This window comes from Pongo pygmaeus, chromosome X (assembly GCF_028885625.2).
Source record: "Pongo pygmaeus isolate AG05252 chromosome X, NHGRI_mPonPyg2-v2.0_pri, whole genome shotgun sequence".
NCBI lineage: Eukaryota > Metazoa > Chordata > Mammalia > Primates > Hominidae > Pongo > Pongo pygmaeus.
In genome coordinates, this window is record NC_072396.2 from 45,821,057 (window position 1) to 45,847,761 (window position 26,705).

Here is a 26,705-nt window from a genome sequence, read left to right on the forward strand (position 1 = left end):
TCAGGCACGTGCCACCATTCCTGACTACTAAAGAAAAATATTTTTAAAAATAACAGTGGCTGGGTACAGTGGCTCACGCCTGTAATCCCAGCACTTTGGGAGGCCGACGCAGGTGGATCACTTGAGGACAGCAGTTTGAAGCCAGCCTGGCCAACATGGCATAACCTTGTCTCTACTAAAAGTATAAAGATCAGCCAGGAGTGATGGCGCATGCCTGTAATCCCAGCTACTCTGGAGGCTGAGGCAGGAGAATCGCTTGAACCCAGGAGGTGGAGGCTGCAGTGAGCCGAGATCGTGCCACTGCATTCCAGCCTGGGTGACAGAGCGTGACTCTGTCTCAAAAAAAAAAAAATATATATATATATAAAACAGTACGGGTACCTTGTTCTGGGACAGGGCAAAAATCATAAAGGTGGTCTGTGGGTGACTGAAGTTTTGGGAACTACTGTACTGGCCTTAAGCCTGTCTCCTGCCAGCCGTGGGTGAATCTGTCTGGCTGGGGTAGCTACATACATCGTACAGATGTTCCCCAACTAACTGGAACCTTCCAGACAGCCTAAAACTGGCCTAGGGAAGCATGAAGCTCGGACCTGTCTCCTCTGCCTGCTTGTAAGAGGTCCAAACCTGTGGATTTGTAGATGAAAAGTGGGGAGGAATCCTGGCTAACCTTTTCTTGACTATTTCTTAAAGCAGCTATATCTAGAATGGCTATATCAGCACTTTATTCCTCGTTTTCCTTCTTTAAAAAATAAAGTCATCCTCATCTCTGATGGTTTTCTGCAGTCCTCTGTCCATTTTAACCCACATACTGCATTATGAAGAACCCGTGCCCATTTGAGTTTCCCCTGCCTAGAGGGGACGTCTTTTTTTTTTTTTAAACAGAGTCTTGCTCTCTTGCCCAGGCTGGAGTGCAGTGGTGTGATCTTGGCTCACTGCAATGTCCACCTCCCGGGTTCAAGTGATTCTCCTGCCTCAGCCTCCTGAGTAGCTGAGATTACAGGTGCGTCCCACTGTGCCTGGCTAATTTTTTTTTGTATTTTTTAGTAGAGACTGGGCTTCATCATGTTGGCCAGGCTGGTCTCGAACTCCTGACCTCAGGTGACCCGCCCACCTCAGCCTCCCAAAGTGTTGGGATTACAGGTGTGAGCCACAGCACCTGGCCCAGAGGGGACCTTTCTTACTGTGTACCGCAGAGGGTAGTCCTGGGCCTACTGTCGTTGTCTACAGGTGCGGCCACACAGCCATTCCCGGGTTCCATGCCTTGCCCCTCCTGGGCAGAGCCCAGGGCTGAGTCCCAGCCCCATGCTCTCATCCCACGCCTCTCAGGAGCCAGGCCTAGAAGTAGCCAAGATCTTTTCTGGGAGAAAAGATCTGTGAGAGTGCAGGACAACCCGCAATTCCTTTTCCTCCTGTAGTATTTCAAAGGCCAATGTCGCCAGGCAGGTTTTAGCAGGAAGAGTGTGGCCTTTGAGGGCAGGCAGATGGCTCTGCATTTGGGTTCTATTGCTGATGTTGGCTAAAAGTGACTTGGGCCAAGTCCCTTCACATCTCAGAACCCCACTGAATCTCATCTGGAAAACGGGACAATAATAATATTCTCGGGGGTGGCTGTGAGCATTAAATGACATAATATCAAACCTTCAGCCAAATGCCAGGCACATAGCAGGTGCTCAGTGAATGACAGCTGTTATTATGTATTCAATCATCATGCCTTTGGCCGGTGTTTATTAACTGTCTTTGCTGTGGCTTCTTCCTCCTCTACCTGCACCTTTTCTCCCTCCTATTCTTTCGCTTCTCCTCCTTCCTTTCCCTCTCCTCCTCTCCCGCCTTCCTTCCTCTTCCTTTTCTTAGTCCTCTTCTTCCTCCTTCTCCTCCTCGCCTTCCTCTTCTTCCCTCTTTCTCACTCTACTCTCCCTCCTTTTCCAGCTCCTCTCTCCTACTTTCTAGTTCCCTTTGTGTCCTTTATGTGACCCCTGTGTCCTTACCCTTGAAGTCAGGGATCAGTCGGAGTGATTGGGCTCCACATATTTTATGGGTGTTTGTTTCCACGTTAAGTGTCTGTCTCTACCACTGGACTGGAAGCTGCATGAAGGCAGGAGACACCATACTTGTCTTGTTGACCAGTGTATCTCCGGGCCCTTAATGCATCTTCATTTATTTAACCATTCCCCTGTGTATGGACATTTAGGAGTTACTTCCTTTGTTTTCCCCTCCTTTCCAAGCATAGATGCAAGGTACATCTCTGGGTGGGTCATTCTTTGGCTATTTCTCCACTTCCTGAGCTCGGTCCCATCTGACTAATCTTTGAGGCACAGGTCAAAGTTGGCCTCCTTCACAAAGCCCTTCAGGGCTGCTCAGGCAGTGAAGGTGGCTACTGTTCCCTCCTATCCCCATCCCCCTCCCAGCTCTGGGCTCCCACACCTGTTTCCTCTACAGCAGCCACAGCACTTTCACACTGCAGAAGCCAACACATGCCAGAAAGGTCCTAACACGGGCTAGTGGCCCAAGACAAGCAGTAAAAGGAGGGAGAGGGCTCAATCCAGGGCGGCTTCTGGGAGTCCAAGATTGACCCCCAACCTAGAGGGCTTGCCAGGTCGCTGCGTACCTGTAGAAGGATGGGGTGCGAGTTGACAGCCAGCGTGTAGAGCAGGCGCAGCTTGTCACGGTCGGTGAAGTGGTCCATGAAGATGCTGCCGGCGTCGGCCACCTCTGCATAGCGCCTGACCACGCGATCCAGGAGTCGCTGCGAAGGGCAGCGCAGGAGCGGGCTGGCCAGGCCCTACGCGCAGGTGGGAGAGAGGCGGGAGAAGACGGGGGCGTGGCGCTAAGCTCTTGTGGGGGGTTAGCAGGAGGGGGAATGGGCAGATCCTGCTGTTGGGGGTGAGGGAGACCTTGAGGTTGGGGTGCCAGGTGGGGCGTGGGGAAAAGACCTACAGGAGTGGGGATTGGGGGGTGGGAGGTGTTGGGTAGCTCTACCCAGGCGGAGGAGGGGGCAGACCCCTGTGGCTGGGGAGAGGGGCCAGAGCGCTTTTAGGGGGCGGGGTGGGAGGCCCCCTACCCCACCACAGGCTGTACTGGGGGCGGGGCCACAGAGATCCAGGGAACAGAGAAGGGAATGAGCTCTCTTGGGCAGCACGGCAGGAGGGCACTGGGCAGGCTGAGGGCAGGGCAGGGGAGAGGAAGGGGGAGAGAAGGCGGACTCCACCTTTCCCCATCCCTCAGCTGTCCATCTGAGTTTTGCATTGCCTGTGTCTCTACCCACCATTGCACCCCCACCCTGCCCTTGCAAAGAAGGCTGATCCCAGGCTGAATTCATTCCCTGCCATGGGCTCTTTTGATTCCTTCTGCCATCTGACTTCGATATCACAACTATGAGGCTACACTTGAGCGTCTTTATATGCACCACTGTGTTCTTGGGATAAGACTTGGAGATACGAACCTAGGCTTTTTTTTTTTTTTCCTCATGACTTTCTAGCCAGCCCCTACACCTTTTTCCCCATGCTGAACAAAGAACAGAATGAACCTCCTGATAAAAAGAAATAGAGTTAAGAACAAGGCCCTGGGGCCAGCCTGCCAGAATTTTACCCGCTTCCACAACTACCAACTGTGTGACCTTGGACAAGTTACTTAGTCTCTCTGTACCTCCGGTTCCAGTTTAAAGTGAGGAGGACACTAAGCGGTCATGAGGATCAAGTAAATTAATAGATGTTAATTCACATTTGGTACCTCATTGAATCCTCTCAGACCCTCCACAAAGTAGGTGCTATTATGAACCTCATTGTGCAGCCAAGGAATTGGAATGCAGAGTGTAGGCAATGGTTGGAAAAGTTGGATTCAGGATTTGAACCCAATGGGTTAGACTCTAATATCTGTGTCTTTTCCCCGTAATAGGCCCTGCCCTCTTTGCTTCTGATCATCTTCTGCTACACAGCCTGAAATTCCACCATTAGAGATGATCACTGGGGAGCAGGGGGCGGGGGTGGGGATAAGTAATTTTTTCTCTTCTCCAAGAGCCAGTTCTTAAATGAAGGTATCTCTGGGAGAGATAGGACGCTAAGTGACCAGAGCAACAACAATAATACGTAATAATTATTGAGTGCTTAGTACACAACAGGAGCTGCTCTAAGCCCTTCATAGGTGGTGTATTCTTTCGTTTACTTCACAAGAACTTATTATTGCTCCACTTTTCAGATGGTAATACTGAGATTTAGAGAGATTAAGTCAGTTGCTCCAAGTCACATATACCTAGCACTGGAACCAAGATGGTACACTGGGTGAGAGGTAGGTAAGGATAGATAAAGGTAAATAAAGATAAGGGAACCAGGCAGGACCTGCACCCTTATCTTTACTGGGAATGAGAGGATCACATCATATAACCCCGCAGTTAGCACCAGGCTGTATTCAGACTGTATTTGTGGACACAAAGGGAACAAAACAGGCCCTGCCCTCCGGGGTGCCTCTCAGCTGGGAGAGACCATCAGGTGCCCAGCAGTTAAGATGTGGTGCAGGAAGGGCTACGACTGCAATGAGCTATTGGAGCCAACAGGAGGAGGGCCACATTACAACTTTCATGGGACCTTAGTACCCTTGCTTTCACAGGCCCCTTCCTCCATGAAAAATATTACAAATTATATTTTACAGCTGCATTGATATGAAGACAAATATATTAAAGTTATACATTCAAACATTTTCTTGGAATTAAAAGTTTGCTTTTTTCTTCTGATTTTGAAAGAAATCAAAACATTTTTGTGGGACCCTGATATGGTTTGGATCTCTGTCCCTGCCCAAATCTCATGTGGAATTATAATCCCCAGTGTTGGAGGCGGGGCCTGGTGTGAGGTGATTGGATCATGGGAGCAGACTTCCCGCTTATTGTTCTTGTGATAAGGAGTGAGTTTTCATCCTCCCTCTTCACCTTCTGCCATGATTGTAAGTTTCCTGAGGCCTCCCCAGCCATGCTTCCTGTACAACCTGAAGAACTGTGAGCCAATTAAACCTCTTTTCTTTATAAATTACCCAGTCTCAGGTAGTTCTTTTTTTTTTTTTTGAGACAAAGTTTCACTCTTGTCCCCCAGGCTGGAATGTAATGGTGCAATATCAGCTCACTGCAACCTCCGGCTCCCAGGTTCAAGCCATTCTCTTGCCTCAGCCTCCCAAGTAGCTGGGATTACAGGCATGCACCACCATGCCCGGCTAATTTTTTTGTATTTTTAGTAGAGACTGGATTTCACCATCTTGGCCAGACTGGTTTTGAACTCCTGACCTCAGGTGAACCACCCACCTCAGCCTCCCAAAGTGCTGGGATTACAGGCATGAGCCTCAGGTAGTTCTTTACAGCAGTGTGAGAATAGACTAATACAGACCCTAAAAGATTTCTTGAAAGATAGTGAGGTTTAAGCTGAAGCCTGAACCTGCAAAGAGGGTGGAAGAGTATTTTATGCAGAGGGAACAGTACATGCAAAAATCTTGAGAGGAGAGAGAATGTGCTAGAAACTACAGGGGGTTAGGGCTTTTTGAAGCTAGAAGTGAGAGTGAACAGAGAGGAATCCAAGAATGGAAGACAGATGAAGTCATTTTAAGGAATTTTGATTTTATCTAGAAGGGATAGGGGACAACTGAAGGCTTTAAGCAGATACACATTTTATGCTCAGCTATACATTTTAGGAAAGTGATTCTGGGTTGTTATGTGGACAATAGATTCAGAGGAGTGTGGCCAATACTGCTAGTTATCAGCCCCTGCATTTTAGGTAGGCATATGACCACCTCAAATAAAGATTTCATTCCCAGCTTCCTTTGCAGCTAGGTGTGATAATGTGACTAGGTACCAGTCAATGAGATATAAGTAAAAATTTCTGGGAAGAGTCCTTAAAGGGAGAGGATGTAGCTTTCTTCACTCTTTTCTTCCTGACTGGAATATGGATGTGATGGGTGGTGCTCAGGCAGCCATCTTGGACCAGGGCACACTAACGGCTGTGAAGCAGCAGAATAAAAGTAGCCTGGATCCCTGACAATCATGGAGCCACTATATTGACCTTCAACAGCTATGTATCAGTTTCTTTTATGTTTTTTAAAAAGCGTATTTTGGCCAGGCACGGTTGCCCATGCCTGTTATGTCAGCACTTTAGGAGGTTGAGGTAGGCAGATCCCTTGAGTACAGGAGTTCGAGACCAGCCTGTGTGACATGGCAAAAGCCTGCCTCTACAGAAAATACAAAAACTAGCCAGACGTGGTGGTGCATGCATGTAGTCCCAGCTACTTAGGAGGCTGAGGTAGGAGGATCACTTGAGAACAGAAGGTGGAGGTTGCAGTGAGCCATGATCGTGTCACTGTACTGCAGCCTGGGCAACAGGGTGAGACCCTGTTGCAAAGAATAAAAGTGTACTTTGATCTTGCTTAAGCCACTGTTACTTGGATTTGTTGTCACATGCAACTGAACTTAATTCTAAATATCACAGGAAGAAAGAGTGGAGGCAGGAAGGCCAGTTAGGAAGACGCAGTGATTGAGTGTGAGATGAGAGAATGCAAAGATTTGAAGATATTTGTTGGTAGCGGAATATACAAGTCTTGGTGATAAGCTGAATGGTTGGGGGCTGTTGGTGAGAAGAAAGGAGGTGTCAGAGATAGTACTCAACGTGAGAGTGGACAACAGGAATATTGTTTGCTGAGGTGATTTTAAAACATGTTTGCAAACTCTTTGTCACTTCTCCCACCAAGGGATAGAGTCTCATTTCCCTCCCCTGGAATATGGACTGGCTTTGGTGACTCACTTTTGGTGGATAGGACGGTGCAAGAGTGAAGATGCAAAAACATTAAGCCTAGGTCTTAAAAGGTGATACAGCTTCTACTTAATTCTGTCTTTGGATGCTTGCTTTTGTACCTAGCCACCATGCTGTAAGGAAGCCCAGGCCACATGGAGAGCCATACGTGGAGAGAAAAACCAAGATCCCCCACTCACCACAGCTGGGTTCCTGACAGCCAGCCCCAATTTGCCAGCCATGTGATTGAGCCATCTCGGAAGTGGAACCTCTATGCCCTATAGAACCACCCCAGCTGATGCCACGTGGAGCTAGGTGAGCCTTTCCCACCAAGCCCTGCTCAAGTTGCATATTCATGAGCAAAATAAATGATTGCTGTTTTAAGCCACTATGTGTTGAAATGGTTTAATACACAACAATAGATAACTGCTATATTTGCTGAGAAGGTTCTGAGCCACCTCTATAACTACAGCAGGAACAGGCTTAAGAGACAATTTGTATTAACCCCTCCCTTTATGATGGAGGCAGCTCCTCCCCAAGGTCCCACTTACAGAGTGAGACCTTTGTCTACTTCTGTTTGGCATGTGCTGGCCATGTGCAAACCCACAATTATATTGGCCAATGGCAAACAGAATTGGGAAACCAACCATTTCCGATAAAATAAGGTTTCATTTCAAACCAGATACACCCATTTTGGGGATTACCAATTGCTTTGGAGTTTCTAAATCACTTCTCCCATCTGCATACATGGGCAACAGGGCTAACTTACCACCTCCCAGTGAAAAATAAAAAGATAACCAAACCCTGGACCTCTGTTGCCCCTCTCCCTCCCGTGCCTGGTTTCCTCATCCTTGCATTTCTTGTCTGGTGCTATCCCTTGGGAAGCCAGCCAACCAGTCAATGTCTCCATTGACTGGAATTTTGCTTGGCTATATTGTTACTTGATAGGGGCCTTTGGTTCAGGGTGATACTGAGAGTGGCTGTCACAATTCTCTACCACAATCTTTAACAGTCTGAAGACGGTCGATAAAATTTAGCAGACATGTTGCTGTGATGGTTAATTTTATGTGTCAACTTGGCTAGGCTGTATTCCCCAGTTATTCAATTGAATGCTAATCTAGGTGTTGCTGTGAAGGCATTTCATAGATGTGATTAGCACCTACAATCAGTTTACTTTAAGTAAAAGAGATTATCTAGGTAATCTGGGTGGGCCTGATGCAATCATTCAAAGCCCTTAAGAACAAAAGAGATTTTTTTAAGGAACAAGGAATTCTATCTGCAAACTACAGCATCAGATCCTGCCCAAAGGTTTACAGATTGCAGGCCTACCATATGGATTTTGGACTTGCCAATCCCTGCAATCATGTAAATCAATCCATTGAAATAAATCTGGACATGTATATGTATCTCCTACTGGTTCTGTTTCTCCGGTAGAACTCTGCCTGATACACTAGCTAAAGGAAAAACACTCGTTCATTACAAAAATGGACAGCAACGAAGACCGAAATCTAGGTTTGCTTTCATCTTGGAAGCTTTTAGTGAAATCTGAATAGAGGAGAAGTAACTTCCCCAAGGAGTCATTTGACCTGCGATTGGCTTTCATCCATACCCCCGAGTGTTTGCTCAAAAAACATCACCAGCAATCAGCAGTGTCCTCATTTAAAGGGTTCTTACCAGAATGGAAACATAAAAGATAAATAGTCTTGACCGGTGATTTCATGACTCTGATGGAGGTACTTAAAAAGTAAAAGAGGTATGCTTTTCTTTTCCCTCTAGAAGCTACAGATAAGAGAGTTCATCCATCACTAGGGCAAGAACAGATTTTCCTTCAGACCAGACCAAAATTTAGAAGTTATGTGGACCTTTGGTAATGTTGTCAGAATTGCCCTAGCTCCTTATCAGGTTCTATCTCATGGGGAAGACCTGTCCAGACTGAGAATCTCGCCAGAAGTAGATCACAGGGGGATCACATCTGGATTGGGGTGGGCTCAGCGACAGCCCCATCTAGGGGACCACAGTGTGGTGGAAAGAGCGGGGGCTTTGGAGTTGTCATCAGAGAATATTGTGCAAAGGTAGCCTGTTGCTGGTGGGCCTGTGTGTTGGTGAATTCTGGAGGGTGGCATGGGAGCTGCGTGTGAAGGTTTGATGCAGAAGCCTCTTTAGTGATTACTATTTGAAAATGTGGTTGGTATAACACAGTTGGGAGAAGGCTAACACTTTCTGGAAGTTCTCAGTGCTGGGCCCTATGCCAGGCTTTTTCACTGGTGTTATCTCAGCATACACAGGAACTTTAGTTCTCTCTGGCCCTGGTGACAGTCCTGAAAATTTAAAATGATTGATTACAAAAAGGCTTCAAAAGATTTGTGGAAAATGTGACATTAATTTTCGCAGCTCTGGCTGGTAAATGCAAATGGCAGATAGCATTATCCAGTGATCTAGTAAAATACTCCCATGTTCCAGATGGGAATAAGGACCAAGAAGGAAGTGGCTTGTTAAAGATCATGCTCCTGGCCAGGTGTGGTAAGCTCACATGGATGAAGCTGGAAACCATAATTCTCAGCAAACTAACACAAGAACAAAAAACCAAACACCACATGTTCTCACTCATAAGTGGGAGTTGAACAATGAGAATACATGGACACAGGGAGGGGAACATCACGCACAGGGGCCAGGGGCCTGTCGGGTGTTGGGGGGCTCGGGGAGGAATAGCATTAGGAGAAATACCTAATGTAGGTGATGGGTTGATGGGTGCAGCAAACCAACATGGCACGCGTATACCTATGTAACAAAACTGCACTTTCTGCACATGTACCCCAGAACTCAAAGTATAACAATAACAGAAAAAAAATTAAAAGTTAGCTGGGTGTAGTGGCACATGCCTGTAGTCCCAGCTACTTGGGAGACTGGGACAGAACGGTCACTTGAGCCCAGGAGTTCAAGACTGCAGTGAGCCATGGTCATTCCAATGCTCCTTATTGGTGTCCAAGCTTGCTTTCATACCCAGATTCCAGTAGGGTATTACATTGATTTAATGGGGAGAAAGATGGGGGGAAAAGCCCGTGATTTCAGAATAGCGCAGTGTGTCCCAAACTTGGCTGACAATCCTGGCCTTCAGAATGCTATAAACATACAGATTCCTAGGTCCCCACCTAGAAATTCTGGAAAGGTAGGTCTGATGGAGGCTTAGAACTCTGGATTTAGACAGATATCATGGGCTGTTCTTGTTATCAGCCAAGCCTAGGGAACAGAAGGGGAGCAAGGGACATAAGAAACTGAGATGCAATTCAGCATTTCCATCTCAGGAGCTTTGGAAGAAGTCCCTGGGCAGACTTGTTTCTTCAGTTTAGACACAAATAAAAATGACTGTGCATTCTTGATGGTAAAGACAGTTGGTAATGGCTTCCCCATCACTCCTCAGATGGCTATCATCTTTCCCCAGAAGGGTTTGGCTGGTAAAAGCCCACAGTTAACCTTTAAAAAGGGATGTGCACACTGTAATAGGGGTGCTCCAGAAAACCAGACAATCTTCAAAACCACTCGAATGAATCTCTCAGGAGGAAATCATAGCTGCTTGAAGGAGAGATGGGGGTTGCTGACTCCTCACATCACATCACATCTCGGAGCCTACTCCAAGGAGGGATTGAGCAGAAAGAAGAATCAGGAGTGCCAGGTGGCAGTTGGAAAGTAATTGACTGTCTAAGGGCTATGTACTGACTCCAACTGGCCACTAGCCCCATGCTGCAACTTGGGGTGACAAGAACCAAAGGAGAGCTGGCATCCTAGACACCTCCATTTTTAGACGTCCTATATTGGGTCAGTGAAGATACTGTCAAGCTATCCATTGTGTGACAATACATAGCTATTTACCACGCTAAAACAGTTCGTTTTAGCATGGTAAAAAGAACCAGAGACACTGTTGGAGTTCTCTACTGCTGCTTCTCCAACTCTCTCTTTGGAATTTCGGCACAAACTCGGTTTCCAAGCCTCACAGAACACGCATGCAAAAGCCTTGGCCTGGTGACAGGCACATCCTCTGCATTCAGTACATTAGTACATATCATTGTCACTGCCATGTGCTAGACGTGCCTTCCGTAAAGAGCCATGGTACTCTCCATGCCCTACGACCCCTTATAGCTGAAGCTTCCCCTTCCATGGCCACTTGCTTAGGGCAGCAGGGCAAGGCCATCTTTGATGGATAGGGGGTACCTGGTGTGAAAGGCTCTACCTAATGAGCTGTTGGTAAAGAGTTAAGCCAATTATTCTGATTCCCTTTTGGGATTTTGATTTGGGATCTATCTGAGAAAGAGAGGATGGGGAAATGCTATGGAAAGACGCAGAGATGCCATGAGTGAGGGTGATTGGGAGCCCATGAAACAGTGAACAAAGCACCAGATGCATGGTCGCTGGATGCCAGGGCTGCTTCGGGTCTTAAAAGCTTCCATGCCAAGTTCTGGGCCAGGGATGGCCTTACCACAAACACCTTTTCCAGAGAGTGGGCTCATGGAATCTTTGCTCTTTGTCTCCAGTAGAGCCAGGCAGCCCACCAACTCAGAGAAATGGGGTTTATTGAGGCATGAGGGAAGGGCAGCGGGTTAGGATTGGAAGTCCTGGGCCTACTGAGACTCAATTTCCGTCTCTGTAAGAGGGGGGATGACAGTGTCTTTTCTGAAACCTCATGGGAATGGCATGGAAGATAATGTGGGCGAACCTTGTTATAGCATTCACCATCCTGTGCCCCGGTATAACCATATTATCCTCAAGCCCATCTTCCATCTTAACTGTCCAACTTGCTTCTGCCTGACTTCTGGCAGTTTCCAAAAGCAAATGTTTCTCAAAAGACAAAGATTTGCCACTACTGAACATATTCGAATATTTGCTCAGATAGAAACAAGTGTGTGAAAAAAAGAACATGAACTCCTCTTAGAAAGAAAATCTAAGACCAGAAATGTGGCTTTTCCAAGATTAAAAGTTCAGCCTGTCTCAGTAAGAAGGTTTTCCTTGCCAGCTACATTTGGAAGGCTGAGGGAAATCTTGAACAAATGAATTTTTACTTTGAGTAGACTTATTGTTCTCAAGCTCACCCAGGGAGAAGAAGAGAACGTGCTAATGCTAATAAACCTATGAGTTTCCTTTCTGGTTACACACCTGAACACCTTTCACATGATTTAGTTGTTAAATATGCATGTGAAATGGGACTTAGGTTAATCATGCATCATAAGTTAATCAATGCTTTATAATTAAAACAATGTTGATTCAATAACTGTCTCAGCTGTGGATAACTAAACCAAAAGTTACTGAACATTTCTCCAAGCTGTATTGTATTCAAAATAATGAAAACTCTTTTTTGGTTTGTGTCATTAAGAGAAACATCTTGGCTGGGTGCAGTGGCTCATGCCTATATTCCCAGCACTTTGGGAGGTCGAGATGGGAGGATTGCATCAGCCCAGGAGTTCCAGACCAGTCTGAGCAACATAGGGAGACCATGTCTCTACAAAAAAATGAAAAATTAGCTGGGCATGGTGGTGCCACACCTGTAGTCCCAGCTACTTGAGAGGCTGAGGTGAGAGGATCGCTTGAGCCTGGGAGGTTGAGGCTGCGCTGAGCTGTGATTATGCCATGCATGGCACTCCAGCCTGGGCAACAAAACAAGACTGTCTCAAAAAAAAAAAAAAAAAAAGGGAAACATCTCACAATTTTTCCTACTACAGTAGATGAGTTTTTTTTTTCTTTTACTAAAGGTCTTTCCGATTATTTTTTCCACTGAAACCCAGACACAGCACAAAGCTTTTTGGTGTGTTAACTTTGGATTCTACAAGTGTCTGGCCACCAGAGTGATTCTTTCTTTTTTTTTTTTTCTTTTTTTTGAGATGGAGTCTCACTTAGTCACCCAGGCTGGAGTGCAGTGGGGTGATCTTGGTTCACTGCAAACTCCGCCTCCTGGGTTCAAGTGATTCTCCTGCCTCAGCCTCCCGACTAGCTAGGATTACAGGTGTGTGCCACCACGCCTGGCTAAGTTTTGTATTTTTAGTAGAGTCGGGGTTTTGCCACTTTGGCCAGGCTGGTCTTGAACTCCTGACCTCAGGTGATCCGCCTGCCTTGGCCTCCCAAACTGCTGGGATTATAGGTGTGAGCCACTGTGCCCGGCCCCGAGTGATTATTTTTGGGAAGCCACTTGGATGATTTAAAAAGTTGACACCTCATAACTCTCAGTCATGTTTATAGGCAAAGCTTACCCTCTTAGCTCACTGTCCCAGGTACTGAAAGAGGGAGGAAAATCTGTTAAGTAGATAGCTCCCAAATCTTTTCAATGTTGCTTTGAAATCCCTAAAATATGGCAGGTTTATGATAGGTCGCTTCCTCCCTTTAGGAAGTTTCTCTCTGTTATCGTTGGCCTAGGCTGATCAGTTCAGGTTCTCTGAAACTCAGTCACTAAAGGAAGAAAGTCAGGTGTTTTGGAGTTTTCCTTGGATCATCGAAGAGTGAATAACATATCCAGGAGGGTTGAATAGATGTTAAAACCACATAAAACAGAGTTGGTGGGGTGGGGCCAGGGATATGAAATGTTTCCCTTGCAACAGAAAGCCTGTCTCGTAGGCCTACAGTTTCTATGGAAGACAGGTCTCCTAACTCCAGGTGACATCCTTTCCTTGGGCGGAGCTTCTTTTTGCTTAGATTCTTGGTATTCTGCAGAGGTTCTAGGTTGAGCCCTGATGGAATGTTCTCTCAGGAGCAGAAGGCTTGAGAGAAGTTCTGTTTCATTCCCTGGGGAGGGTTTCCAGGAGAGGAGTCCCATATGTGGCTTTATCCACTCTTCTGTTTCCCAGCGCCTCCTGGCATGTCTTCTCCGTGTCTCCCCTCTTCAGGCCAACTGCCTGCGTCCCTTCGTTCTGTGTTGTATTCCCATCGGCCTGCGGAGGGGTCTCTGCTGGATGGATGGACAGCCTTCACCCCAAACTTCAAAGGTGAAAAATTAGATTCAACATCCCCTTTGGGAGGCAGTCCAATCAAGTAGTTACAACCATGTCACTGAAAGTCAAGCTGCCCGGGTTCAAATCCCAGTTCTGTCACTTAACAATTGCACGACCTGAGGCAAGTTCTTTAATTTAGCTATGCCTCAGTTTCCTCACCTATAACTGATGGATAATAATTAAGGGGACCCATAGGACTCATGTTCTGAGCCAGGATATTTTTGAGAGTGAATGCGGCTGGTTTTAAGAATTAAATCAGGACAACAGGCATTTTGTGGGACTGTCTCAGGCAAACCTAAAAAGATGGTTATCCTCATAATTACGGTACCCACCTCATGAGGGTGTTGAGAGGGTCAAGGTTGTGAGAACAGTGTCTGGTACATGGGAAGGGCTCTGGAAGCATTTTCTATTATCATTTGTCCCAAACGCAACACTCTTTTCTAATTTTTCCATTTCTGTAAGTGACCCCACCATTCTCCCAGTCTTCCAGGTTAGAATATCTGAAGCTATTTTTGACTTCCTTATCTTATTGGCTGATCTCTTGGATCTTTGGCCCCCCCCATATCAGTTTGCAGCATCATCATTGTGACCTGTAACATATGCATTGTGTCATGTTCACTTGTGACCTTAGTCACCTCTCCTCCAGCTGGCCCAGGCTGGTTCTTTCCCTTCCTGAGCCCCTGTTCCCTCATCTCTCAGGTGGGGACGATGGTATTTGCCACCAAGGACACCCCAATTGCCAGGCTCTGGCATGGTCTCTGGACATCATAGACACTGTTACTTCCTTCCTGAATGCATGATAAACATGTCACTGTGCTTCACAGGCTGTGGAGTGCTTTGTGAACACAAAAGGTACTGTGGAGGGCCAAACAAACAACATCCACACCATGACTATAACTGACACAGGACAGTCTTGAAATGTGGGAAAAATATTTGGGAAACCCTAGTCAGGAAATCATTTCAGGCAGAAGGGCTGGGGAGTGAGTGTTATCAACTTCTCAGCCATTTGAAGAGGCCAAATGGACACAAAGCATTAATCAGACTGGACATTCAGACAGGAAAACCCAAGGGTCAGAAGTTGGCCTTGGGAGGCCGGGCGCAGTGGCTCACGTCTGTAATCCCAGAACTTTGGGAAGCTGAGGCGGGCAGATCACTTGAGGTCAGGAGTTTGAAACCAGCCTGGTCAACATGGCAAAACCCTGTCTCTACTAAAAATACAAAAATCAGCCGGACATGGTGGCAGGCGCCTGTAATCCTAGCTACTCAGGAGGCTGAGGCAGGAGAATCACTTGAACCTGGGAGGCAGAGGTTGCAGTGAGCCAAGATTGCACCACTGCACTCCAGCCTGGGCAACAGAGCAAGACTCCGTCTCAAAAAAAAAAAAAAAAAAAAAAAGGAGTTGGCCTTGGGATCCAGAAAGAGGATGCCCCAGCCCATGGCCTCCAGCACTGTGGCCCAGGGACAGGTGGCCAGGCCACTGGCACTCACCCACCGACTCCTGTCTTAGATCAGCACCCACTCACCAGCCTTCTGACTACTCAGAAGCTTGCCTTCGTGCAGAGAGAGGTGCATTCCACTCTATGGGAGGGTGATGCTTTGTAAATACCATTTCAGTTGCTGGTTCTGTGACTTGGCCAGTGTGAATTGGCTTCTTTTAGGGTGTGCTGGTAAGACCACCAAATGTGAACTCCAAGAGAGCAGGAACTTTGTCTGTCTTGCTCACTTCTACTATGAACCTTGTAGAAAGTTCATACTCAATACAGTGTTGTTAAATCAGAGGAGGAATATTGAAACCCCAACTCTGGACTGTGGTGAATTTACCAGGGTAAATGCCAGCCTGAGACACCCTTTGGGAGCCAACAGAAAGGGTGGCTTTTCTAGTGACGCACCCATGTGTTATTGCATAGTACAACCTTTGAAATGATGACAGTTGAAAACCAGTTGCTAACATTATTGCATGCTTGCCTGCTCTGTTTCAGGCCCAGTGCTCTGTGCCTTGCATGTGGTGCCTTGCTTAGTTCTCACACTTCCATGAGAGCAGGCGCTGTGCTCGCCTGCAATGAGAATTCTGTGTGCCTGGAAGTTGAGCAATACATCCATGTCTTTGTACATAGGGGTGGAGCCAGGATTTGAACCCAGGTCTGCCTGAGTCCCAGCCCAGGCCATACTGTCTTCTGGGGCGTTGAACCTGCAGCCTCCTTGTTGGGTCTTCTCTCCCTGGCACTGTCAGGTGGTCTGTGCCTCAAGCGCAGGAAGCAGATCTCATGTGCTGTCCTCTTTCCAGGAACCCTGGACATCATCTGGCTTATGGCAGGTGTCACGAGTCTTGGACGTGCCCTCCCTTTCCCTCTTTCTCCGGTAGCCTGTGTGAGCGTGACCCTGCCCTACTTTTGCCATGAAGATTCAACACCATTTCCCTGACCCCACTCTGAACTCTTGCCGGTCCCTGTATACCATGTTTAGACCCATTTCTGAAGAGATCCACTGTCTTCGAGTCATTTTTCTTTAGAAATGCAGATTCTCGGACCCTGCCCCAGACCTGCTGAATTAGAACCTCTAGGGCGAGTGTGCCAATACGCCTTACTGGGGATTCTGGTTCCTGCTCAAGTTTGAGAACCACTGTCCTACAGAATGAAGTTTAGCTCCCCACCCCCAGCCCTCGCCCTACCCACTGCTCTCTGACACTCTAATGGAGGGCCATGACACTTGCTCTGCTTCCCACAGTCACTCCTTATTCTCACTTCCACGTCTTTGCCCTGCCTGTGGAAGATCCGTCATTGACATTTCCCTGTCCCATCCTTCCTCTCCCAGTTTAGGCCACCCTCCCTCCAGGCCGCTTTCCTGGCCCTTCTAGCTCTCATTTTCTTCCTTCTTTTGCATCCTGTGCTACATAGGCCTCATGCTATGCACATCGGGTCTCTCCTTAGCTGTTCGGTGCACAGCAACTTTGAATAATCATGCCTTGGTAATCATACCTCTGCCTCAGCAAATAGTAGTGGGTGGGTACCAAAGAGATCCTTAATAAGCAAATCTTGTCCACACACTGATTGGTGTGCTGCAGGGGACTTACTTGGAGTGTGCACCCCAACCCACAATTCCTGAGAGGCTGACTTAGGCAGCTGGTGGTCAGTCCAGGAACAGTACATGAGGTAATGTTGGAGGAGCAGGGAGCATGACTAACAGAGAGATCCAGTCTGCTGAGAGATAATGGAGCCAACACCCAAAAGGCAGCAGAGATGAGAAGCAAGGCCGGACGGAGCCAGAGAGGAGCTTACAATTTTTTTCTTACCAGGAGGTCTGGATGGATGTACTTCTGGCACAGTAAACCCCTTTTTCACTTTAATTTCTGAGGAGGTTTCTGATCCTTGCAACTACTGCTCCCTCATTAAGATACAAGCAAATGGTTGCTCTGGGGGACTTGTGTTGTCTTGGTTAAGTAAGTGACCATCTTAGCTGAATACCACACAGTATCATGCATGGTATCTACGTAGCAGTAGCCGTGGTCAAGTCTACTTCCCTTGCCTACCTGTGCCCCTTGCTGTCAAACCTGTGGCAGCCGGAGGCTCACTTAGTAGTGATTATGGCCTCCTCTTCCACTGGGTAGCCCACACCTTGGATGACCCCTCTGGTGGAGGTGTAGCTAACTTTCCCTTCCTATTAAAGACTCTTTCTTTCCTGTCGCCTCCCACTTTGTCCACAATCTTCCTCCATTCCAGGGCCCCTGGAACCTTGTCACTGAAGCATTTGTGGGTTGCTCAAAGATTTTCACTGTGGCAGATGAAATAATCATTCTGGCAGGCAATTCAGCTAATAGTTGGGGCGAGCAGGGCAGCTGACGCAGAGTAAAACACATTATTTCATGGTCTGTCATTTCGATTCAGGTGTGCTAAAGCTCGTCATAATTCTCCACTGGGCCATTTCTTTTTATATGGGCTGTTGGTTTTCTTTTTTCTTCTTCTTTCTTAAATCAAAAGACAGGAAACCAAGTGCTTCTGACAACTCATTCGTGCATCCAAGCTTGCAGAAATATCCATAGGAGCTCAGTGGCTTCTGCTGTGCAAAGCTCCTGTTGGCCCAGGAGGCTCAGGCAGAGTTCTGATTGTCAGGAAAACCCTCACACTTGCCTGAGAGCAGGCGCTGCCAGGCTTCTAGTTCCCCCCAGCCCTTCTGTTGAGATTGCATCACCTGTATGAGTCAGGGTTCAATCAGAGGCAGAAGCACCAGGAGATTGTTTCCGTTTTATAGGGTTTTGACTTTATACAGTCGTGGGAGCTGGCTAAGCAGTCTCTGTAGGGCTGCTGTCCTCCCATCTGATGCTGGGGCTTGAAGTCCACCGGGCAGACAGTTGGGAAGGGAAGATAGATGCAAAGTGGGGGAAGGCCAAGGACAAGAATGAACCCATAAGTGCAAGCTGGAGCCCACGAGGACTGACTGAAACCATGTCAGTTCTTGTTGCCTTGACCTTGGTGGTGTGGTGGCCTGCAGAGGCTGGAGTCCTGTAGTATGGAGCTAAACCTGGCTCAGGAGACGTTGAAACTAAAGAAGTGGATGGGGAAAGGTAGAGCAGCTGCAGGCCTGGCCATGCTTTACACCAGCAAGGTGAGCTGGCAGGTAAGGGACAATGTGTGTGAATTACCAAAGAACCGCCGTTTCACTTCCACCCTCCAAGACTCCCGACAGAATCTATCTGTGGCCCACCCTAATTAGAAGTATATAGGGAAGGGAATTCTGGGAAACGTAGTTCAACCTGGCCAAGTTGACACATTACAAAGCTGTCACGTCACCTTTGGCTTTCTTTGCATATCCCATGGTGACTTTTTCTTCAACTAGACTGAGCTAGCTCACTGGAGCCTAACTGCCCTGAGTCTATATTTGGGATATGGAGGTTTACTCTCCTGAGAAAAGGCTGGATAGAGGAGCAGGCCTGGGTAGGCAGCTTCTGGGCCAGGTATTGGGTGAGGAGCTCTCCAGCAGATGGACATAGTACAGACAGAGCTCATGGAGGAGCCGGTGATGCATTCTCTGGGTACCTGAGAGAAGCTCCTGGTACACTGCACATCCTTTTTCTTTCTTTCCTTCTTTCTTTCTTTCTTTCCTTCTTTCTTTCTTTCTTTCTTTCTTTCTTTCTTTTTCTTTCTTTCTTTCTTTCTTTCTTTCTTTCTTTCTTTCTTTCTTTCCTCTTTCTTTCTTTTTTCTTTCTTCTTTCATTCTTTCTTTCTTTCTTTCTTTTTCTCTCTCTTTCTTTGTTTTTTTTGGTGGAGGGGAGACAGGGTCTCATCATCTTGTCACGTGGGCTGGAGTGCAGTGGTGTGGGCTCAAATGATCCTCTCCCTCAGCCTTCTCTAAGTAGCTGGCACTACAGGCATACACTACCACACCCAGCTAAATTTTTGAATTTTTGTAGAGACAGGGTCTTGCTATGTTGCCCAGGCTGGTCTCGAACTCCTGAGCTCAAGCGATCTTCCCGCCTCGGCCTCCCAAAGTGCTGGGATAACAGGTGTGAGCCACTGTGCTGGGCCTGAACCTCCTTTCTATCTCCCATCCCAACCCCTATTTCCCCCTCTTCACTGCCCTCATTCCGCTGCACCCTGGGTGCCTTCACAAGGTACTGTCTACCAGGTCCTTTCTGTGGTAGAAGGAAGGGTCTGGGGAGAAAGAAAAGCAGGAAACTTCCTAGAGGCTGGGTGTGAGAAAGTAGCCACAGAGGCCCTAGAGAGAGAGGCCACAAAGCCCGAAAGGGCCTGAGCTGAGAAGGAGGTGCTGGCAGCTCCAACCCAGGTCTGTCACTAGGCTCAATGGTCCTTCGGGACTGCATTGCAGGGAGACACAAAAAGAATTTGGGGACTCTTCCCTCTAACCAAATATACTGCTATAACCATGCATGTGTGTTAGGAAACTTGTAACAGCTCCTGTCTGAGGTTGTTGTAAGTGATTTATTCAACAAAAGTTTATCAGTGCTCTACTTTGTATAAGGTGTTGGGCCTTATATAAAGTAGGACCTACTGAGGTCACAAAGATAAATAAGAGAAGGCCCCTACACCAAAGAAACTGGTACCCTCGTGGGGCAGAGTGACATATATACCACAAAGTTCAATACGGGGCAGAATATGACAAATGCTATAAGAGATATAAACAAGGTGCTATGGGAATACAGAAGAGAAAGCAGTAGAGAAATCCAGGTAGGCTTCACAGAAGAGGTGGTATGAGCATGGCCTTGAAGAATGAGTAGGATTTTGGCAGGTGGAGATCTAATATCAATGCATTTTAACTGAAGGATCAGAATTCAGCAAAGGCAAGGAGCAGAGTTAAAGGCCATGTCTGGTCTATGGGATACAGACATGGGTTCATCAGGGGAGAAGATTGGAAAAGTAGGTTGGGAGAAAACTGTGGGGCTCTTGAACACCACATGTAGGAATTTAGATTTTATTCTGTAGATAATACGCATAATGTTGTAGGCAAAGATGATTGTTCATGAAGATGCCATGGGTATCCCCCCAAAAAACTCTTTGGAGGGAGTTAAATTCAGTATGGCAATATGTATTCAAAGGTGTAAAAACATTAATACCCCTTGACCCAGTGGTCCCACTACAGGGAAGTAGGGAAGCCACAAAGCATAGTATTTAAGGGTGTGACTTCTGCAGTCAGGAGACAGGCCTGTGTTCAAATCTCAATTCCAAAATTTACTAGCTTGGTAACCTTGGGCAACATATATAAATCTCTCTAAGCCTCAGATTCCCCATCTGTAAAATGGGAAGAAGAATATCTTAGAGGGTTTGAATATTAACTGTGACAAATGTATGTGAAGCATGCCTGGTCCATAGAAGGTAGCAGGTATGTGGTAGTTTTTAAAAGGAAATCTGTCTCAAAGACCTAACATGAAATTCAGACAAAGACTCTGCAAAAAGATGTTCATCATAGCATTATTTATGGTAATAAAAATAAAAAATGTAAACAGTCAACAATAGTGAATAAAACTATGGTCCATACAAGTGAGGAAATGACGTATGTGAAGAGTTTTAACGATATGGAGGCTATTATGAGATACAATATTAAGCCATAGAAGAATATGCAATATTACATATACAATTTACTTTTAACCATGTTAAATATGGCTAGAAAAAAGACTAGAAGAAAAAACACCAACGTGTTAACAGTGGTTGCCTCTGTGGCAACCCAGTGGTGAGTTATATGTGATTTTTCCCCCCTATTTTTTGTGTTTAAATATATATATGTATATATGTGTTTAAATATATACATATATGTTTAAATATATATGTATATATGTGTTTAAATATATACATATATGTTTAAATATATATATACACACACATATATGTATGTATACTTTATACATTTTTACAATGAGTCTATATCACTTTAATAATAACAAATAAAAGTAAAAAATTGAAGAAAAGAAAGTTTTTGAACTGGAAGGGGGAACGATCCAGTTTTTGGGAGAGTAGCAGGTGGCCAGGTTAAGCATGTATTTGAGAAAGGAAAGGTGAGAAGCAAGGAGATGGGTCACATTGCTCTTTGAAGCAGGCCTGAAGTGGTGCTTTTCCACCTCACAATGAATGGGGTGATTCTGAGGGTGCTGTAGGGGAGGAGCACTTTGTTGGAAGAATTCTCTGTACATAGCCAGGAGGTCTATGCAGAAGGAAGGGGGACTGTAATGGGGACCTCTTGCAGGAAAATATGCTTAGACAATCTGATGGCCCCCTGAGCTGTGAGAGAGATTGAAGTATTAAGGTAAAACAGACAACAAAAAGGTAGGGGACATAAATTTTTCACCACTGGGCTATGCACAGGACCTCAGGGAGGCCAGAGAGATCAGATGGATCCAAGAAAGATGAACGTCAAGAATGAAGTGAGCCTCAAGAGTTTCCACATATTACTGCAGCCCTCCTGGCCATATAGAGAATTCTTTAGATCCAGAACCCTGAGGAAAGGACTATAGTTTTAGGATGAAAAGAAAGCATCAATCTCAATATGCTATAAGGTAGTTATATTTGTTGGTTAATTAGAGAGTCATTTATATTCTAGAGTCCCTTCCCCAACCCTGGCATACATAGTGTCCACTGTCTTGTCCCTAGAATTGGCAAGTGCCACAGGTAAATGACTACCTGCTGAATCTAAAAACATGATGGTATGAAGAAAGTCTCCACCATAGTTAGCACATGTTGGGGCTCTAGATGCAGGGTAAGCCTTCTGAGAAAGTTGTTGGTGGGGAGACAGTTTTGATCCTAGAGAAACAATGTTGGAAGGGAAATCAGTATTTGCCCCTTGCCTTTCCTTTTGGTGTCTTACCTTGCCTTTGGAGCACAATCCTCAGAAGCACTTGGGCCAGCTTACTAGGCAACCCCCTGCAGAAATCACCCTTTGTCCTCCTGAGCAAGAGGCTACCCATCAACTTCATCTCCTGCCCTTGGTCAAAATACCTCAGTTGTCTCTTCTCCAAGATAACTATGGAGAGATCAATCTTTGAAGAATGCTAATGGATCATTGTGCCACCATCCCTTCTTGCCCAAATTGGGTAGACATTTCTGGTATCAAGAGTCATATTCCACGGAGTATGAACTGTGGGACTGATATGGTTTGGATATCTGTCCCTCCAAATCTCATGTTAAAATGTGATCCCTGCCAAGTGCAGTAATCCCAGCATTTTGGGAGGCCGAGGTGGGAGGATTGCTTGATCTCATCAGGAGTTCGAGATGAGCCTGGGCAACATGGTGAGACCCTGTCTCTACAAAAAAGTACAAAAATTAGCCAGGCATGGTGGTGCACACCTGTAGTCCCAGCTACTTGGGAGGCTGAGGTGCTGAGGTGGGAGTATCTCTTGAGTCTAGGAGGTCGAAGCTGCAGTGAGCTGTGATTGTGCCACTGCACTTCATCCTGGATGACAGAGCAAGACTCTGTCTCAAAAAAAAAAAAAAAAAAAGTAAAAAGGAAAAGAAATGTGGTTTCCTCTGTTGGAGGTGGGGACTCGTGGGAGGTGTTTGGGTCATGGAGGTGGATCCCTCATGAATAGATTAATGCTCTCCCTCAGCAGTGAGTGAATTCTCACTCTATTAGTTTCCACGAGAGCTGGTTATTCAAAAGAGCCTGCCACCTCCTCCCTCCCTCTCTCTTGCTCCCTCTCTCACCATGTGATCCCTGCTACTGCTTCCCCTTCCACCATGAGTGGAAGCTTCCTGAGGCCCCACCAGAAGCAGATGCTGGCACCATGCTTCTATAGCTCGCAGAACTGTGAACCAAAATAAACCTCTTTTCTTTATAAAGTACCCAGCCTCAGGTATTCCTTCGTAGCAATGAAAGATGGACTAATACAGGGGTTTTCCGCTTGTTAATGCCTAAGATAAGCCAGTAAAAATTCTCACTTGGGGAAAGACAAAAATTTCAGGGACTCTAAAATCAGAAGGTCTCCAGTGAAACTGTATAGAGTTGGCTCTATCAGGAGTTAGAACAGGTATGGATCAAGGGTCACCTTTAAGTTATGAATAGTGAATAGTGAATGATGTCATATCCATTCATTTATTCTTTTCTTTATTTCCCAAATATTTATGAAGTGTTTACTTTATGTCAGACATGTGTGAGAAAAGACACTGATAAAAGATCCAATCCCTGTCCTCAAGGAGCTGCCTATATGATTGTGGAGAGGCAAAAACAGAAAGAAAGCCATCGTGTACTCTATATAAAGTGCTTTTCTCATCTGCTGTAAGTGTGTTATTTAAGTCAGATTCTCCTCTGGATCCCATGCCCAGCTGAGTCCTGGCCAAAGCAAGGAAGGCCTCAGTTCCCTTGGTATATGCTGGGCTGAAAAACCCCAGGAGTTCCTCACACATTCTTCAGCCTTGAAATAGTATCCAAAATGCCAAAGCGTTTTAGAATAAAGCTGGATTCTCAAAATTAAGAAAGATGGCTTTAATAGCTATATTTAGGATTTTGATATATGCATGCAGTAGTATTTTTTTTTCTTTCTTTCCTGGAGAGTAGATAATTCTGGGATTTTTGGTTCTGGCCATGACAGAATATACCTGGTATCAGACTTACCCTTCTGCTGTAAATAGCTCTAAAATCTGGGCAAAATATAAAACAACTGTTTGCAGGTATTGAACCATAACCAACATAGCACAATGATCCTTGTGAGAAAGGATACACACGAGGTAAGCCCCATATTCACACTATCTTTTTCCCGGAGAGCATTTTCCAAGCTGCAGTGCAGGTTTGTGCTAGGTAAAGGAAACAGAGATCAGCATTTAGGGCTGCCAAAATGGCTGGGATTTGGGAGACATAGTCCTGAAATTCACAGAGAAGGAGCCCCCATAACTTTGTAAAAATTTCCCTCAGGTCCTTGACCAGCTCCTAAGCAGCATGTGAGTAGGGTAGGCCTCTAGAGACCTATCAGAGAACCACATTAAAAGAATGTATTGCTAAGCAGAGATTTCAGAGGCTGCATGGTGCTGGAGAGATGAAGGTTGAAGTTTGGCTAGACATCTTAGTGAATATCCTGGGCTTTCAATTGGACCTCAGAAAGTCCACATTCTAGTAGTAAGGATCATGCCTTACCAGCAGGGACCATGTCTTAGGAGTAAGGGCAAGATGAAGAAAACTACACAAACAAAGCCTAAAATCCATTCTCAACAGAATTAAGGCGGTGGCTCTCAACTGGAAGAAATTTTTCTCCCCAGGTGGTATTTTTGACAACACCTGGAAACATTTTTGGTTGTCACAACTGGGGGGTTGTGGGTAGAGGCCAGGGATGCTGCTAAACATTCTACAAGGTATAAGCCAGCCTCCTTCCCCCAACAAAGAATGATCCAGCTCAAAATGTCAATAGTCTTGAGATTGCAAAATCCAGGCTTTAAGTGATTTGAGAGCAATTTAGTTGGCTACTAGAACAAAACTCAACAATTTTTACAGGAAGATGACATAATTCAGAAACTTTATAAAGCATTACAGTTAAAATTTGGCATACAATAAAAAATTACCCCATTAAAAATTACCCCTAAAGTGTGAAGAAGCAAAAAAAAGGAAAACTATCAACACAAACAGAGATAATCCAGATATTATAGTACAAACAAGGAATTAAAAGTAAGTCTGGTTAAGATTTTAAGAAAATAGAGGAAAAGAGACAAAACGAATGAAAAAGGGAAAATTTCAAGAGAGTTGGAATCTATAAAAAATTAAATAGACATTCTAGAAATGCAAAATGCAATATCTGAAATTAAGAACTTCTTTACTGGGTTTAACAGAAAACTGGGCACAGCAGAACATATTAGTGAGCTAAAACAAGGCAAAACAAAATAAATCCAACAACAGAGAATGTCCAAACTAAGAACACAGAGAAAAAATGATTGAAAAAATACTAGAATTCAAGGTTGGTTTAATATTTGGAAATAAATCAATGTAATTTACCACATTAATAGAATAAAGGAGAGAAAATACATGATCATCTTAATACATGGAGAAAAAGCATTTTATAAAATTTATGAAAAAAATTCTCAATAAACTAGAGTAGAAGGAAACGTCTTTAATCATACTGAGGGTGTATTAAAAAACTTATAGCTAACATTCCTGTGATACCTGTGAATTTAATCACAGTGCTTGTTCATTGCCCAGAAAGAGTGTGTGAGCAAGTCCCCACACAGCTCATCTTTTTCCTTTAAATGATGGAATAACTCAGTGTTGGAACCACTGGAACATCACCTCATCAGCATTTGTGTTAAGGGGGTTGTTTTTAATGGGACAAAGAATAACCTATCAATTTCCAGGTCTTCATCATATTATAGGATTATTTAAAAAGGGGGGAACAACAAATCATTTGGTTTGTCTGCTAAAATAGATATCTAATTATAATTCATAGATCTCATTAATGAAAAGGATTCCAGAAAAGGCTCACCCAGCCTTGAAGCAGATAAGTTGAGAATAAAAGATGAAGGCAAAAGAGGACTGGGGAATACTAGACATGAGATAGGTCACCAGTGGATTCTTTCTTGATGAGTCTCAAATACAGAATTCTTTTTCTCTAAAGTTTAGAACAAAATGATTATGCTACTATCACCACTGTTATTTATCAATGTATTGGAAGCCCTAGCCAGTACAATGAGGCAAGAAATAGAACATATCTTAACGTGAGAAAAAAAGAAAACTACAATTATTTGAAGATGGAATGATATAATGGTATACATGGAAAAATTTAAAAAAAATCTATAGCAAGCTATTAGAAATAATAGGTAAATTTAACAAGATTGTTGGATATAGGATAAATACACAAAAATCATTTGTACAGTAGTTCCCTCTTATCCATGGGGCATACATTGCAAGACCTCCAGTGGATGCCTGAAGCCACAGATAAGTACCAGACCCTATATATGCTATGTTTTTTTCCTATTCATACATACTTATGATAAAGTTTAATTTAAAAATTAAGCACAGTAGGAGATTAACAATAGTAACTAATAATGAAACAAAGCAATTATAACAATATACTGTAATAAAAGTTATGTGAATGTGGTCTCTTTCTCTCAAAATGTCTTATTGTATTATACTCACCTATTTTCAGACTACAGTTGACCATGGGTGACTGAAACTGTGGAAAGTAAAACCAGGGATAAAGGAGGAACTACTATATTTCTACATATTAGCAACAGAGACTAGGAGAATAAAATTTGAAGCCATGCAAATTATAGTAACAGCAAAAATATCAAATATCCAGTGTACCTAACAATATCATTTACAGTAACATCAAAAAACATCAAATGTCCAAGATAGCTAGCAAAACATGTGCAAAATAGCTATGCTGAAAACCATGAAACAGTGAGATAAATTAAAGAAGACCTAAGGAAATAAAGACCTAGTCCATGTTCATGGATTGGGAGTCTCAATAATGTTAAGGTGTCACTTTTCTTCAAATTGCTCTCTATATTTAATGAATCAAAATTACAGCAGGTTTTGTGGAAACTGACAAAATGGTACTAAAATT

At 44.9% G+C, this 26,705-nt stretch overlaps 1 protein-coding gene across 5 annotated transcripts in view; it reads right to left on the reverse strand.

The window, feature by feature from the left end:
• The window catches only part of DIPK2B (divergent protein kinase domain 2B), a 52,929-nt gene that overhangs the window by 6,561 nt on the left and 19,663 nt on the right, over positions 1-26,705 (reverse strand). For 3 of the 5 annotated variants that reach the window (XR_008497194.1, XM_054472972.1, XM_054472973.1), the window contains exon 3: positions 2,606-2,779. The exons of 1 other annotated variant lie outside the window; for it this stretch is intronic. Coding sequence is in view for 3 of the 4 variants with exons in the window: in XM_054472972.1 (XP_054328947.1) it covers positions 2,606-2,779 (174 nt within the window). In the remaining variant the exon portion in view is untranslated. Of the gene's footprint in view, positions 1-2,605; positions 2,780-7,146; positions 9,074-26,705 lie in introns of those variants that run through there. One more of the 5 variants, XM_054472976.1, reaches the window with a different exon arrangement.